This window comes from Narcine bancroftii, chromosome 8 (genome assembly GCF_036971445.1).
Source record: "Narcine bancroftii isolate sNarBan1 chromosome 8, sNarBan1.hap1, whole genome shotgun sequence".
Classification (NCBI taxonomy): domain Eukaryota; kingdom Metazoa; phylum Chordata; class Chondrichthyes; order Torpediniformes; family Narcinidae; genus Narcine; species Narcine bancroftii.
This window is the reverse complement of record NC_091476.1, coordinates 51,170,482-51,185,086: the sequence shown is the minus strand read 5'-3', so window position 1 is coordinate 51,185,086 and position 14,605 is coordinate 51,170,482. Positions and strand designations below refer to the sequence as shown.

At 40.6% G+C, this 14,605-nt stretch overlaps 1 protein-coding gene and 1 long non-coding RNA gene across 14 annotated transcripts in view; one reads left to right on the top strand and one right to left on the bottom strand.

The window, feature by feature from the left end:
* Nucleotides 1–14,605, top strand: part of klhl13 (kelch-like family member 13) — a 182,973-nt gene that overhangs the window by 76,285 nt on the left and 92,083 nt on the right. Inside the window, exon 1 of one of the 12 annotated variants that reach the window (XM_069893688.1) lies at nucleotides 12,989–13,083. The exons of 10 other annotated variants lie outside the window; for them this stretch is intronic. In XM_069893688.1, the coding sequence (XP_069749789.1) occupies nucleotides 13,004–13,083 (80 nt within the window). In that variant the 5' untranslated portion in view covers nucleotides 12,989–13,003. Of the gene's footprint in view, nucleotides 1–12,988; nucleotides 13,084–13,473; nucleotides 13,694–14,605 lie in introns of those variants that run through there. One more of the 12 variants, XM_069893678.1, reaches the window with a different exon arrangement.
* On the bottom strand, nucleotides 9,548–13,967 carry LOC138740687 (uncharacterized). Of its 2 annotated transcripts, none has more exons than XR_011343116.1 (2): nucleotides 12,517–13,967; nucleotides 9,548–10,292 (listed from the first exon to the last, which is right to left on the bottom strand). It is a non-coding gene; the product is annotated as an uncharacterized lncRNA (long non-coding RNA). The 2 variants fall into 2 exon arrangements; XR_011343117.1 differs by having other exon boundaries at nucleotides 13,165–13,967.

Here is a 14,605-nt window from a genome sequence, read left to right as displayed (position 1 = left end):
CTCCAGTAGCAGACTGTGCCACCCAGGAGTCACGAGATTCTTCCACTACGTAAGGGCAGACCTGTGGCATTCTTCTTCCGCACGTTACGCGGACCTGAACTCTCTGCTAATAACATTGAAGTCCAAGTTGATGAAGTCGACAAAGACGGTATGGTCAAACAATAACCATGGCTTTTATTAGCAGAAACGTAATCAGAATTTTTTTGTAAGTCAGAAATGGTCAAGAAAACGTGTGGTTGAATATTGCAGAAACAGCTATGATGGGAGTGGTGAGTAGACATGGGAAAAGAAGTTGCTAGTTGATCTCACTGACTTAATTGAGCCAGTGAATCTGTTCAGTGCTCCCAGTTCTACTCTGCTTGATCCAGCTCCCAGTTGTTGCAGCTGTCGTATATGCACAAGTTGGGCATTGTTGGGAGGGCCTGTAAGTTGTTACAAATGTCATATTTCAGATGAAATGCAAAACCATAAGCCCATTTATTCTCAAATAGATAGAATAGATATCTTGGTCTGTCTTGGAGCAAGAGGATTTTTCCTTTGCATTATGGTCATTGTTTGCATCTGGGCTAAAAAATAGATGATTTAATCACAATCATGGAACTGTCATGGGAGCATGGAGTGTAACTTACCTACTGGATTATGTATATTACAAAAATAACTACATTCAAATGTGTCTTTGGATCATTCTGAAAGTCAAAAGTTACCTTTAAAGTCCTTTTTTATTTTTTGGTGCAATGGGCACATGCATTCCATTTGACTGCCTGTGGGTGGAGACAGAGCCACAGAGGTTCTAACACCGAAGCTGCTTCTCTGAGAACTTTCTAACGTATAACATTTTAAGAAAAATGAGCAATGTTGAGAGGCTGTTTTTCCTGGCACATGAATCAAGAAAAAGAAGACTTTGTCCCTGGAAGGAATAATTTAGGTTTGGGACGAATAGAAAATTCTTCATTCCCCAAGATGATGGAATCAGAGAGGGATACAGCAGAAGAAGGATCACAGCCTGTCCGGGTTATCAGCAAAACCTCAAGCCCCATCAAACTGAGTACTGATGCACCTCAGGGCTGCATGCTCAGCCCATTACTGATCCTGTACTGCCAGGTTCAGTTCCACAGAATCAAAGTTTGTGGATGATGTAATGGTAGTTGGCCTCATTGTTGACTTGGCTTACAGAGTGGAGGTTGATAGGCTTGTACAGTGCTGCAAGAGCAACAACTGGAGTCTCAATGTGGACAACACAAAGGAGATTGTCAATTTCAGGAGGACACTATATATCCATATATCTCCATCATAGAGAGAGTAAGGAATACAAAATTCCTTGGTGGCGGATTTAAAGGATGACTTCTCCTGGACTCACAACTCCTTTCTGACAGGAAGGCGCAGTAGTGACTGCACTTCCTAAGGAGGTTGAGGAGGCCAAAGCTCCCATCCTAACAATGTTCTACAGGAGCACAGTAGAGTGTGTCCTGGCTGGTGTGGTAGCTACAAAGCATCAGATCAGAGGTCAGAACATAGGATGATTAAAACTGATGAGAAGATCACTGGGATCTTTCTTCCCTCAATTGACGATATCTACAGGGAGCAGTGCTTAAAGAGGGCTCGGAGAATCATTGAGGACCCTTACCATCCATCCATCCACAGTGCCTTTGAGACGCTACACAGGAGCGTGAAAAAACAGGACTACCAGGCTGGGAAACAGCTTTTCTCCCAGGTGGCGAGACTGTTGAACAATACTAGAAACCCGTAAATTATTTTTATTTATATTTATTTTGGATCGCTATGTATATGTGCCATTTGTGTGTACGGTGTGTGGTTGTTTATTCACTATGGTCTGGTGATGCACCATTTCGTTGTGTTGTATATATATGTACAATAAGATGACAATACACTTGACTTGAAGCATGCCCTTTGAACCTTTGAATCTCTGCAACCATCAAGCACCTGTTTTAACACATTTTAACTAGAACAATTTTATTCTGCTCACATTTTCAACAACACTACATCCTGACCGCACCACACCTCCCCCCCCCCCCCCTCACCTCTCATCCCATGCACAACAGGTTGACTCCTTATCAACATACTATGGAAAATTTATAGTGACAGTTTAACCTACCAATCTGCCCATCTTTGGGATGTTGGAGGAAACTGGAGCATCAGGTTTCACCCTGAGAACCCCAAACACCAGGATTGAACCTGGAACTATGTGGCCACAACTCGACTAGATGTGCCTCTAGGCTACCCATAACTTTGGTAATTATTTATTCACTATGGTTGTCAATGCTTAGTTTTTGAGCATATTTATCATTCAGGTCTATAGATTTTGGATTCATGTCAGTGCTTTTTAATAAAGAGTCTAAAATCAGTTTTAATATCTTTGAACTAGTGAAGGAAGTATAGGGCTCTCTTATTTCTGGTACTTTTTATGTTCCTAAGTGTCTTCTTTGGCTTGGCTTCGCGGACGAAGATTTATGGAGGGGGTAAAATGTCCACGTCAGCTGCAGGCTCGTTGGTGGCTGACGTCCGATGCGGGACAGGCAGACACGGTTGCAGCGGTAAATTGGTTGGTTGGGGTTGGGTGTTGGGTTTTTCCTCCTTTGCCTTTTGTCAGTGAGGTGGGCTCTGCGGTCTTCTTCAAAGGAGGTTGCTGCCCGCCAAACTGTGAGGCGCCAAGATGCACGGTTTGAAGCGATATCAGCCCACTGGCGGTGGTCAATGTGGCAGGCACCAAGAGATTGAAGGAGGTTGCTGCCCGCAAAACTGTGAGGCGCCAAGATGCACGGTTTGAGGCGATATCAGCCCACTGGCGGTGGTCAATGTGGCAGGCACCAAGAGATTTCTTTAAGCAATCCTTGTATCTTTTTGGTGCACCTCTGTCACGGTGGCCAGTGGAGAGCTCGCCATATAACACGATCTTGGGAAGGCGATGGTCCTCCATTCTGGAGACGTGACCCACCCAGCGCAGCTGGATCTTCAGCAGCGTGGACTCGATGCTGTCGACCTCTGCCATCTCGAGTACTTCGACGTTAGGGATGAAAGCGCTCCAATGGATGTTGAGGATGGAGCGGAGACAACGCTAGTGGAAGCGTAGGTGATGCCGGTAGAGGACCCATGATTCCGAGCCGAACAGGAGTGTGGGTATGACAACGGCTCTGTATACGCTTATCTTTATGAGGTTTTTCAGTTGGTTGTTTTTCCAGACTCTTTTGTGTAGTCTTCCAAAGGCGCTATTTGCCTTGGCGAGTCTGTTGTCTATCTCGTTGTCGATCCTTGCATCTGATGAAATGGTGCAGCCGAGATAGGTAAACTGGTTGACCGTTTTGAGTTTTGTGTGCCCAATGGGGATGTGGGGGGGCTGGCTGATGGAGGACCTCAGTTTTCTTCAGGCTGACTTCCAGGCCAAACATTTTGGCAGTTTCTGCAAAACACGACGTCAAGCGCTGAAGAGCTGGCTCTGAATGGGAAACTAAAGCGGATCGTCTGCAAAGAGTAGTTCACGGACAAGTTTCTCTTGTGTCTTGGTGTGAGCTTGCAGGCGCCTCAGATTGAAGAGACTGCCATCCGTGCGGTACCGGATGTAAACAGCGTCTTCATTGTTGAGGTCTTTCATGGCTTGGTTCAGCATCATGCTGAAGAAGATTGAAAAGAGGGTTGGTGCGAGAACACAGCCTTGCTTCACGCCATTGTTAATGGAGAAGGGTTCAGAGAGCTCATTGCTGTATCTGACCCGACCTTGTTGGTTTTCGTGCAGTTGGATAACTATATATGGATAAATAACCTGTTATGACGGTTTATCTACCTTTTCCAGGATTTTGTGTGGAACTATCTTTTGCTTTGTTGTTTCTTGTGTAAATTATAATCAATAAAAAATACATACATTTTCTGCTTGGGTGTTATTAAATTTGGATTGAATATTAACCAGGAGAACAAAGAAATTTATCAGGGCAATTCAGAAACAAAACTTCAAAACATGTATTTCTAGTACCAGATTGCAATGCTACCATGAGCAAGGGTGAAAGTATTTTAAATTTCTTACCAGTATGGTCAATCACATATACAATGTTGAGGACTTTCTTATTGTACCAGCTGGGTTTATGTATAAACTTTCTGGAGGCTGAATGAACCAGTAATGTGACTCAAAGGCAAGAGTGGTATCGTCTGTTGTCGATGCTCCTAGTCCAGAATTCAATTTCGTAAGTGTTAGGAAACCATTGCCCACCTCTCTGCTCTGCTTCCTAGTCCTAGTCAAAAAGATGATTTACTGTGGCTTGTGAATTTGAGAATGAGCTTGGTCTGCATATGATAACATCAATGTGAATTGAATTTACTTTGCATCAGAATGAATAAGATGTAAATTCAGATCTGGTTAAAGTACAACAGAGCCATGTTGGTTGAATTGTTTTCATATAATTATTGGTTGTCCTTCGGTTTGAAGAAGACACGTTGTTATGTAGGTCAACTGTGGACACAAGGGTGATGTTTCAGTCCCAGTCTGGAAGCGCAGAGTCTAGCACAATGGGGGCACTGGAAGTCCGTTGTTGTAATAAATGTAGCTGCTGCCCTGCAACACCGTTCACGGCCTTCCACCAGTTTTTGGCAGTGCCTATCTTCAAAACTGGTTTAGCCTTCATAGCATAGGGCTTGCCAACATGATCTGTCAGCAGCCGCAGCTTCTAGTTTTCTTGGCTAGAAGTAGCATAGTGTTTCCTTCATAGTGTCTTTATAGTGCTTGCATGGATGACCGTGTTCTTCAGTTCACTATAGAGCAGCTGGCGAGGCATACAATGGTCATCCATTCTGATGACTTATCCCACCCACTGCATCAGGGCTCTGATGATCAGGGCTCAATGCTGGTGGACTTTGCATGACCTAAGACCTCCAGGTTGAAAACACAGTCTTGCCAACGAATGCCAAAGGTGGAATTTCTTTAGTTCTTTGCTGTGATATTGGTAAAGAGTCACATCCATATAGGAGAGAAGGGATGACCACAGCTCTATAGGCTTTAAGGCTTGTGGAGATGTGGACATTGTGTTGATTGAGCACTCTGGTATGCAGCCTCCCCAGAGCCTGGCTGGCCTTGCTGATCCTCGAGTCAATTTTTTTGTCCAAAGACCCAATATTCGAGATAATTCTCCCCAAGTATTTGAAGCTGTTTACATTTGCCAGCTGGATGTCATCAACAGTCATAATTAATTTTCATTTACATAACATCCCTAAATTTAAAAATAATGGAATAGAAGTAATCAAAAAGTAAAATCAAGAAGGGAAATAAATATTGAGTGGTGTGTTATTGATTGGGGAGGAGGGGGGTAAATGATGAGCAAAATAATCTTTGTGAAGTGGGCATAAAGACATTAAAGAATGCTAGCAAAGTGGAATCAGCTTTAGAGGTGACATTTCAGAATAAGTAAAATGAAACACCTCAGCACTAGTGTCAACATGTAAATGGAACCCATCCACTTATTTGTTTTGTATCTGCCAGTATTTGAAAATGCATTTTAATTATTTAGGCGCAGCATTAGTAACATGGCCCTTCCAGCCCAAGAGCCTGTGCTGGCCAATTCCATGTCATTAACCTACAATCCCCGTACGTTTTATTTCTTTGAAGGGTGGGAGGAAACCAGAGCACCTAGAGGAAACCCATGTGAACACGGGGAGTATGTACAAACTCCTTACAGATAATGCTGGATTCAAACCTCAATCGCTGATCCTGTAACAGTGTTGCACTCACCACTGAGCTAGCCATAAATATATATTTTTAAATGAATTTACTTGATGTCACATTTGAATCAGTGAGACCTAATGCAGACTTGATCATTTTGTTAAATGCTTATGTTCTGCTGTCATATGTCAGCTATATCTCCTTGTTGCAAGCTGTTTTAATTCCTTTCCCCATTGCCACATGGGGTGAGGCTCAACAAAAACTTGAAGGTCACTTTATCTTATTCCTCGATAAAGAATACTGATTCAAAATGGTGCCTGACTATTTGTACTCACTGAGCTCCTCCAGCATTGTTTGCTCAAGATTCCAGCATCTGTGCAGTTTTTGTGTTTCTCTTGCTTATCATATTTCACTGAGGTAGCCTAAAACCCAACAACATAACCATTGAATTTTTCATTTTCAGGTAACCCCCCCAATGCTGGTTCCATTCTTACCGTCTGTTCTCTATCAGTATTTATTTTGCTAGCCATTCCAGTACTTGCTTTTCCTTCAACCCCATCCTGGTGGTCTCCTCTACTAACAGTCTTCCCTCTTCACCTCTTTCACCTTCATTCGTCATATCCTATTACCTCCTGGCCTTTTTATGCTTTCTATCTCCTTTATCTCAAAAACCAGAAAAGTTGACTGCTCATTTCTCTCCTTGGATGCTGCCTGACTCCAGGTCTCTGAAGCTTCTCTTTGCTGGCAGCTTTCTATATTGACCACCTTTTTGACCAAGCTTTGTTACCTTCCAGGACACTTGCAGGTCATTTAGTGTTGTACCATTAATTATGAATATTCTTGATGTTTGAACCCAGATTAATAAAGACATGAATGCTATTGTGAGGTGAACAGAAATGGCCAGTAGTTGAGGTGTAGTTCACAAGATTAGATCAGGAGAGAGTTGAGGAGCTGGAATTATGGTTGGTCAAAGTGTGGTCCAACATGATTTCTTTTGACAAGGTGAATGATGAATTGACTGATGAAAGGGCACAAGTGGAAATGAAAGAAATTTGCATTCTGTTGACAAAATCAGGTATTATTATAGAGCCCACAAGTGATTGCACATTGTGGATTTTCAGAAGTCTTTCAAATTGTGTCCCTCATTAACATGCATTTTTTGATGAAGTAGCAGCGGGGTTTGATGAGGGAAATGTTGATTTGGCATATATGGATTTCCAAGAGATATTGGTTAACATGACACACAACATGAACACTGAAATAAAAATGTCAGTAGCAGCATCTACAGGAAGTTGGCTAAGTAACCGGAAACTATTTTAGGTGCTGTAGAATTATTTATTTTCCCTTGAAGAAAGGTGAATCTGCAATTCAAGGACATCCCTAATTTGCACTTAATTAGCTTTTAGATCTGGTGCACTTTCTATCTCGTTTCACTAAAGTGTACAACTTCAATATTTTTGTATTTAATTTTTCTGCCACTCAACCAACCATGGCTTGTTTCTTTTACCATTCTTCTTTCTGTTTACTACACTTGCAAGCTTTATGTGATCTGCACATTCAGAAATTTAAAATTTTATACATTTCATAAAATTTCACATTTTATACATCCATATTTAATAGAAATTGAAAAAAAATGACAATGGTCTCATCATTGATCTTTGGGAACATGATGTTTGATATTCTTCAGTTTTCAAACGTCCTCTGAATATCCTTACAGCTAACATTAAATGTATTCTCTACATTGATATTTGCATGAGGAAACAAAGAAAGTCAATCAGGTTTGTCAAACTTGAATTAGTTGAACTGGAATTCTTAATTTGTCTGCATATGGCATAAAGTTGATGGATAGATACTTGCCCGTCATAATTTTGCACTGTTTTATATTTGCTAATCCTCTTGCACTTCCTGATACGATTACAACAAATCGTTGGTATTCTCTATTTCTACCTTTCTCAGTAGCTGTAAAAGGTTCTGCTTTGGGCAAAAACTGGGTGTCAGAATGAGCTTTGAGAATATTCAGAGTTTCAGGAAGATATGAAGAAGCAATGGAATGGGTAAAGACTTATCCAATAGAATGGATTATAGAAAAGTGTGAAGTCATGCACACAGAAAAGCAGAAAGGAAGAATGTTTTCTAAATGGTGACATGTTGAGGGGTGATGATGTTCAGAATGATATGTTGGCCTTTCTTGGAGGAAGATTTAAGTGCAAAAGAAGATGTATTGCTCTGATTAGGCAAGTCTGTGGTAAATGTATATCTGGATTATTTGGTGCAAATCTAGTCTTGATATAAAGAAGGCTACACTTGTGGTAGGGGGAGTACAGTGATGGTTTACTAGATTCATTCCTGGAATGACGGGTTTGTCACATGTGAAGAAAATAAGCAGTATGGACTGATGTTCCATCGAGTTCCAGAGAGTTGATAGTGATGGAGAGCAGGCATCCTGCCAAACCAGTTTCAGGGTATTGGGACAAAGGATCGAACAGGTGCAATTGAGAACAGGCAACTGAACATAGGGGCTCAAGCTTGGTATCTTTGGATCCCCACCAGTGATTGACATGCAAGAACGACAGGCAAGTCATAGTGGCTTTGGCATGGTCTTCAGCCACTCGCTGTCTGAAAGAAATTTCTTTTTGTTTTCTTTCCTTTATTCTCCTTTTTTGAAAAGTGGTACAAGAGTGTGGTGATACTCTAGAGGGTTGTTAATGGCCTGCAACATCACAGGCACAAGACATCACTCCATCGAGGAAACCTACATGAGGCGGTGTCTTAAAAAAGCAGTCTCTATCCTCAAAGACCCCCATCATCCAGGCCATGCCCTCTTCACTCTGCTACCATTTGGAAAATGGTACAGGAGCCTAAAGTTGAGAACTCAACGGCACAAGGACAGCCATCAGATTCCTGAACAATCAATGAATCAAGACACTGCCTTACTTTTCATGCAGTATTATTTTTTAAATTTTTATTTGTAGTAATGTTGCAAGATAGTTGTAATATGAATGTTTGCTCTTTGATGCTGCCACAAAACACTGAATTTCATGTATTGTTCTTGACAAAAAATCCTGGTTATGAAGGAGCTAAATCTACTTTTGTTCTTGTGTTCTTTTACTATGGTAACTTTCAGCATTTTTGTTGAATGATTTCATGCTAATTGAGCACCGTGAAGAAGAAATCTTTGGTGGGTTTTCCAAGAAATTAAATGATAGCCGTAGATTACGGCTTGGGCAGCACGGTTACCAGAATGCTGCTACAACACCCAAGTCTGGGACTGGGGTTCGAATCCCACTCTCTCTATAAGGAGTTTAGAAGTTCTCCCTGTGTCTGTGCAGAAACTGGGGGCTCCAGTTTCCTCCAACCTTTCAAAAATGTACACAGAATGTAGGTCAATTGAGTGTAATTAGGGCAACAAGGGCTTGTGGGCTTAAAGGGCCTGTTACCATTTTGTATGTCTAAATTTTAAAAAATATAAATATTAAATAGGCTTGAGAATAAATAGATTTTTGTAATTTAACTTGGCTTGGAGTAAAGATGATGGAGGTCAGGGGGAAGGGCGCAGAGTAGAGAAACATGTAAAAGGAAGTGATTTTGTGCTTGTGGCCATACCTGTAGCATTATAAATAATAGCAGCTCTTGATCAATGGTGAAGTAAATCAAATCCAAAAGTTTAATTTGAGTTAACCAACTAAACAGTTTATAGATCAAGTGCACATGTTTGGCACAGTCACATAATTTGGAAGGAATATGACCAGAAGTGAATAATGCTCCATTTATTATGCTCCTCTGTTCCCTTAAATAATTGTGGTCCTTGTTCTTTTTGTGATTCCACAGAGGTGGAGGAGGGGAATTCCAAGATTGACTATGTTGATTGAGAACTCAGCATGCCTTGGATTTGTTGGTACATATAGCTTTTAATAATTTTTATGGTTATGAACTACATTGAGATTCACACAGTCTTACAAATAAACATAGAACACTGCAGTGCAATACAGACCCTTGGATCCTCAATGTTGTGCTGACCCATATATCCCTAAAAAAAAGTACTAAACCCACCTTACCCCGTAACCCTCTATTCTTCCTTCATCCATGCACCTGTCCAAGAGTCTTTTAAATGCCCCTAATGTTTCAGCCTCCACCACCACCTAGACAAGGCATTCCAGGCACCCACAACTCTCTGTGTAAATACAGTGCAGAAAGGAAATTCCTTGGCCTATCATGTCCCCTTTGGATGAACACGTATTGCCAACTATTTCAGTTCATCGCATTTCTCAGCAATCGACATAGCGCTTTGCAGGTTATAACTTTTGGATCAGGTAATGGTTTCACATATGTTTAGATTTCTTGTCTTTACCACAGGCAATGAGCTTTGGACATCACATGTCGCTTTGGGTTAAAATGATTACAGAGTTTGGGTGATGCTGTTGCGTATGCTAATCTAGTTCTAGTTTCCATTGAGCCTTTGAAATAATATCTGATGTTTCAGTTCAACTTGTGTTGTACGGACTCCTTTCGACAACTATATTTAGGCATCCTCCGCCCCACACGATGGAAGAACTCTTGAATCTGCTTGTCTTGTGCCAGTTCTCTTCAAATGAAGTATGCGCACAATCATTTAAAAATAGAAAATGCAGGGGATCTGAAATAAAAATAGAAAATGCCATGAATGCTCAGCAAGACAGACAGTATCTCTGGAGAAAGAAACAAGTAGCATTTCAGGTCAAAACTGAGTAGCCCCAGGATTTTCTGTTTGTCTTACATAATGTCATTGTGAACCCCTTTTTAAAAGTAGTAACAAATCCATATGTTTTCAGCATTTTCTTGAATTTGTGTTTTGACTTGATAATTGATCTTCAATATGCGGTTCTATAATGTCATTAGCAAGATTGGAACATTCGTTAGCTCTTCATCTGTGAACAGAGGAGAGCAGAGCTTACAGTTCTCATTCAGCATGTAACTCGTTCAGAACCCAAGAGCTTAAAAATAATCACTTTGGTAGTAGTTGAAAAATTAACATCCACCTCACCTGTCATTTCAGGACATTAGTTTTTTTTTGCCCAATATCAGCAAGATTTTCAAGTAATATTACCTTCTGCATTTCCAGCACTGAATTTCACCTGATATGATTATGTGAGCAATTTTATGCCCAAAATCATAATGGGTGTCATGCCCATATACCTCCAAAGTTGGACGCAGCACAGCACTTCCACAGAGGAACAGAAATACTAGAAGTACACTGCACCATCATCAACATTGTTCATCAATCTTTCTAAGTGTTTTAATCCATACCTTGAGATTGAGACCCCTTATTCTATGCACCTGAGTCACTGAAAAGCTCCTTGCATCCAATCTGCAGAGTTTCATTTCTTCAAAAACCAAGTGTGAGAAAACTTGGTCAACTCATCTCTTCATACTGTATGACAATGCTGAGAATCTGTCTGATGAGCCAATTTGCCTTACCTTCTTTCTCTTCAAAAGGAAGTCGCATTCAGTAAAACACATCTTTTCCTTACAAATCCTATAAAAGCCTTGGGGAATGTTATGTATTTATCATGATTAGGCAACGTGATGTGAATTTGCAACTAGTTTGGTACAAAGTAAAAGATACTTGATTGTACTGAATTGTGGAAGAAGTTTATTTTTGTGTGGATTATTGAGCTACTGTTAGTTTTTAGTTTTGTTTCCTCTCCTCTGGTTTGAATCTTCAGTTGATGCATACAGATTGAGCAATTTTCATTGTCTGTGCCAGGACCTAATTTAAAATAAGCCTTGTCTCATTACTTACAATATGTTCTCATTCTTAAGGTCATGAGTACAGGACCTACTGCTGAGACTCCATGTCGAATCCTAATGCAAAGCAGAATGTACAGTAGCCTACATCCTCTGGTTAGCTTGGCTCGTGCGAGTAAAAATGAATTCTCCTTATTTTCCCTTATATAACTTAATAGTTTGAACCATCTGCAATAAATATTTTAATGTTATCGAGTGTAAAACCACAAACCCAACCCCAGTTCTGCAGTAAATGAAGCTATCGAGAGCCAGGGTCTGTGTTATTATTAACTTTTCTTATCTTTTTAATATTTATTTTTGCTTGTGCAAGTTACACAAAATCTCCACTCAAAAATGCATTGAGTAAGTTAGACTATGACATAATTGCTATTAAAGTCAGCACAGAATTGAGTTTTGCAGTTTTTAACATTATCGTAGGAAGGAAATAATAGATTGGGTAAAAATAATTATTTTAGCATTGATATGTTTGGATGGAGATTTTATGAGAGAAAATCAGACTGTTGAATTATTCTGCTATGATGGAGAAAATGTATTTGCAACATGACACCCATGTCAAGTGGTTTTAGCAGTACATGTTCAGATCATAATTGACTTTGATTTCAGTTCATAATTGATACCAGATTTGAGGCACACTGATTCAGAAGGTATAATGTTTGACTGGAGTTACAGTTGTAGTACAAGTATGATTTTTTTAAATGCATTGCTAAAACTAATTTGTTTTCATGTTATATCACATCTTATATTGGCCCTAGTTAATATAAATATTTCTCTTGGGACCAATTTTTGATTTAAAAAAAAGAGCCTGTTTTATTTGCAATTTTTATTTCACTGCAGATAGAGAAGTAAATTGCTAGAAATTGGTGGCACATGATTGCTTATTAGATCATTATATTCAGCTCTACTTTATGGGAAAACATTATATAATGAAGTAAATGTTTAGCAAATATTTGAAAAATAGTATGAAACATTCTGAGGTATGTTTCAATAATTTTCAAAGAAAAAGATTCAGTATTCATTTTCTTATAAAAAATGAGGCAGGTCAAATATTAATATGTAGCTCTTTGAGCTCTTACTTAAGAAGCCACATGCCTTGACGGTTTTCATTCGGAATTCACCAGCTTCTGGGATCACAACAGACCACGGAGCAGCAGCGTGGTCCCAGGTGACCCACCTGCTTGACCAACTGCTCCCCCACAACTTCAAGTGCTCGATGAGGTATTGGAGAGCCGTTGAATCGGATCGTGAGGTGCACTGCTGGAACACACTGCAAGCAATCCATGTTCCCCGCAGGATGAGAGTCATACAATACAGTATGTTTGAGGATGGTGCTCAGCAAGCAATAAGGGGAAAATAAGAGCAAACTGAACAGTTACTAGAAGGCATCCAGGAAATTGCATCAATTCTGATTTTTTTTTTGACATCTTGGACGCTACATTGTGGCTGTGTGAAGAATGGGGGAAGGCTTTTTATCTTAATAGCTGTGTTTGGATGGAGCTTTCACGGGAGAAAATCAGGCTACTGAATTTGCTCCCTGATGTCTATTAGTAGTGGCCCAGGGCTATGTTGAAATTTATATCCCATTTGTATTGTTGCAGTCCAAAAGAAGAATTTACAGAGGATGACAAGTGTATTTTGAGTAGGTATGTTGATGACTCAGATATATCACATGATCCTTTTGTGTTTTCTTTAATCTTCTATAGAGGTATTAAAAAAAATCTTACTTAAGTGATCGCTGTAACCGAGAATAATTTACTGCTTCATTGCAGAGCGTTGTGCAGGTAGTATTGCTATTGCAGCCCTTGTCTTATTCTGGCTGTGTGCCGGTAAACAAAGCCCCGGTGTGTGCTCTCGAGAATCGGTCTGCGTGTTGCATCGGAGCTTGTCTTGAACACAGGCACTGTTGTTGAGTTAACACGATCGAAACCACATCTTGTACGTTCGCGGAGACAAAGGGATTGGTAAAAGAAAATGCCTTGCACTCCTCTTTGAATAAATACAGCAATCAAAAATATAAGCTTAAGAGCCGTTCCAGAATTATTCACGTGTTCCAAGCAGCAGCCACGGTGACCAGTCTTGTCTGGTATGGAGCTCGTCGCTGTACGTCTGTTGTGGAAATGCTTGTCGCTGGTCTCGTAGTCCCTTGTATTGCAACATGCCATTGAAATGGAAAACGAGCAACACCACTAACTGGAAATTCCCAGTCTCTATGCTTAAGGCATCGAGGACGACGACACTGACTCCGGCATACATGTAAGTTCTTCGTGCCTGCTTCAGAACATGTAGGGATTTGCAACTGGGTGCTCTCTGGGGTAACGTGAATTATTCATAAATGCAGTTTCTAGCCTTAATTACTGGGTTGACGGATCAGTACTGACAACGAAAATGTAGTGGTTTGCATGTCGTGCCTGCACTTAATGCTTATTTGTGAGGATATACGCTACCGAATACCATTCAAGGTTAAGGCCAAGTGTATCGAATGACTGCATTTGAAGCGTGCTGCGGTCTCCGATGCGCGCTCATTTATCGCCACGACGCCTTCAATCCATGCACTCTTTGTATCATTTTCCCACCAAATGCCACCAGGTGTCCTGTTTGAATTGTTGATCCTTCCTCATCTCCTGACACGTTGCGCCTTGCTGCTTTGGCTCCGAATTTAGGCATTTGAACCAGTTCCCCGAAACCAACTCCAAATTGGGGGTTATGTCTGCGCCTTTAAAATATAGTTGGCGTTCTTGTACGTTCACAACGTATTTAAGGATAGAGATGTCATGGCGTCACGATAAAATGTCCCGCAGTCTTTGGGTCACCTTTCCTTTCCAACTTTCAGTGGATAAGCTGAGAGTTCTAGTCAAATTCGGCGACTTTGCTTGGAGTTGGTATATTCAGTTTGGGAAGCCAGTTTCCCTGATGATTAATTTTGTGGTTTGGTACCTCAAATTCAAAACTAATTAGAAAAATTTGGAAAACAAATTTTAATGAGAGTGTGCAACACAGGATTTGCCCGTGACTTGTGGTGAGAATTATTTATGAATGTGGGGTGCCAGGAAAGCAAGCATGCCCAGATATCACACCAATGCATCAATGTACAATTGCATTCATACCACTTCAGTCTGGCCTTTTTCCTTCCATAAATCCAATTTGAGCCCACGTTTCCCGAGAGAA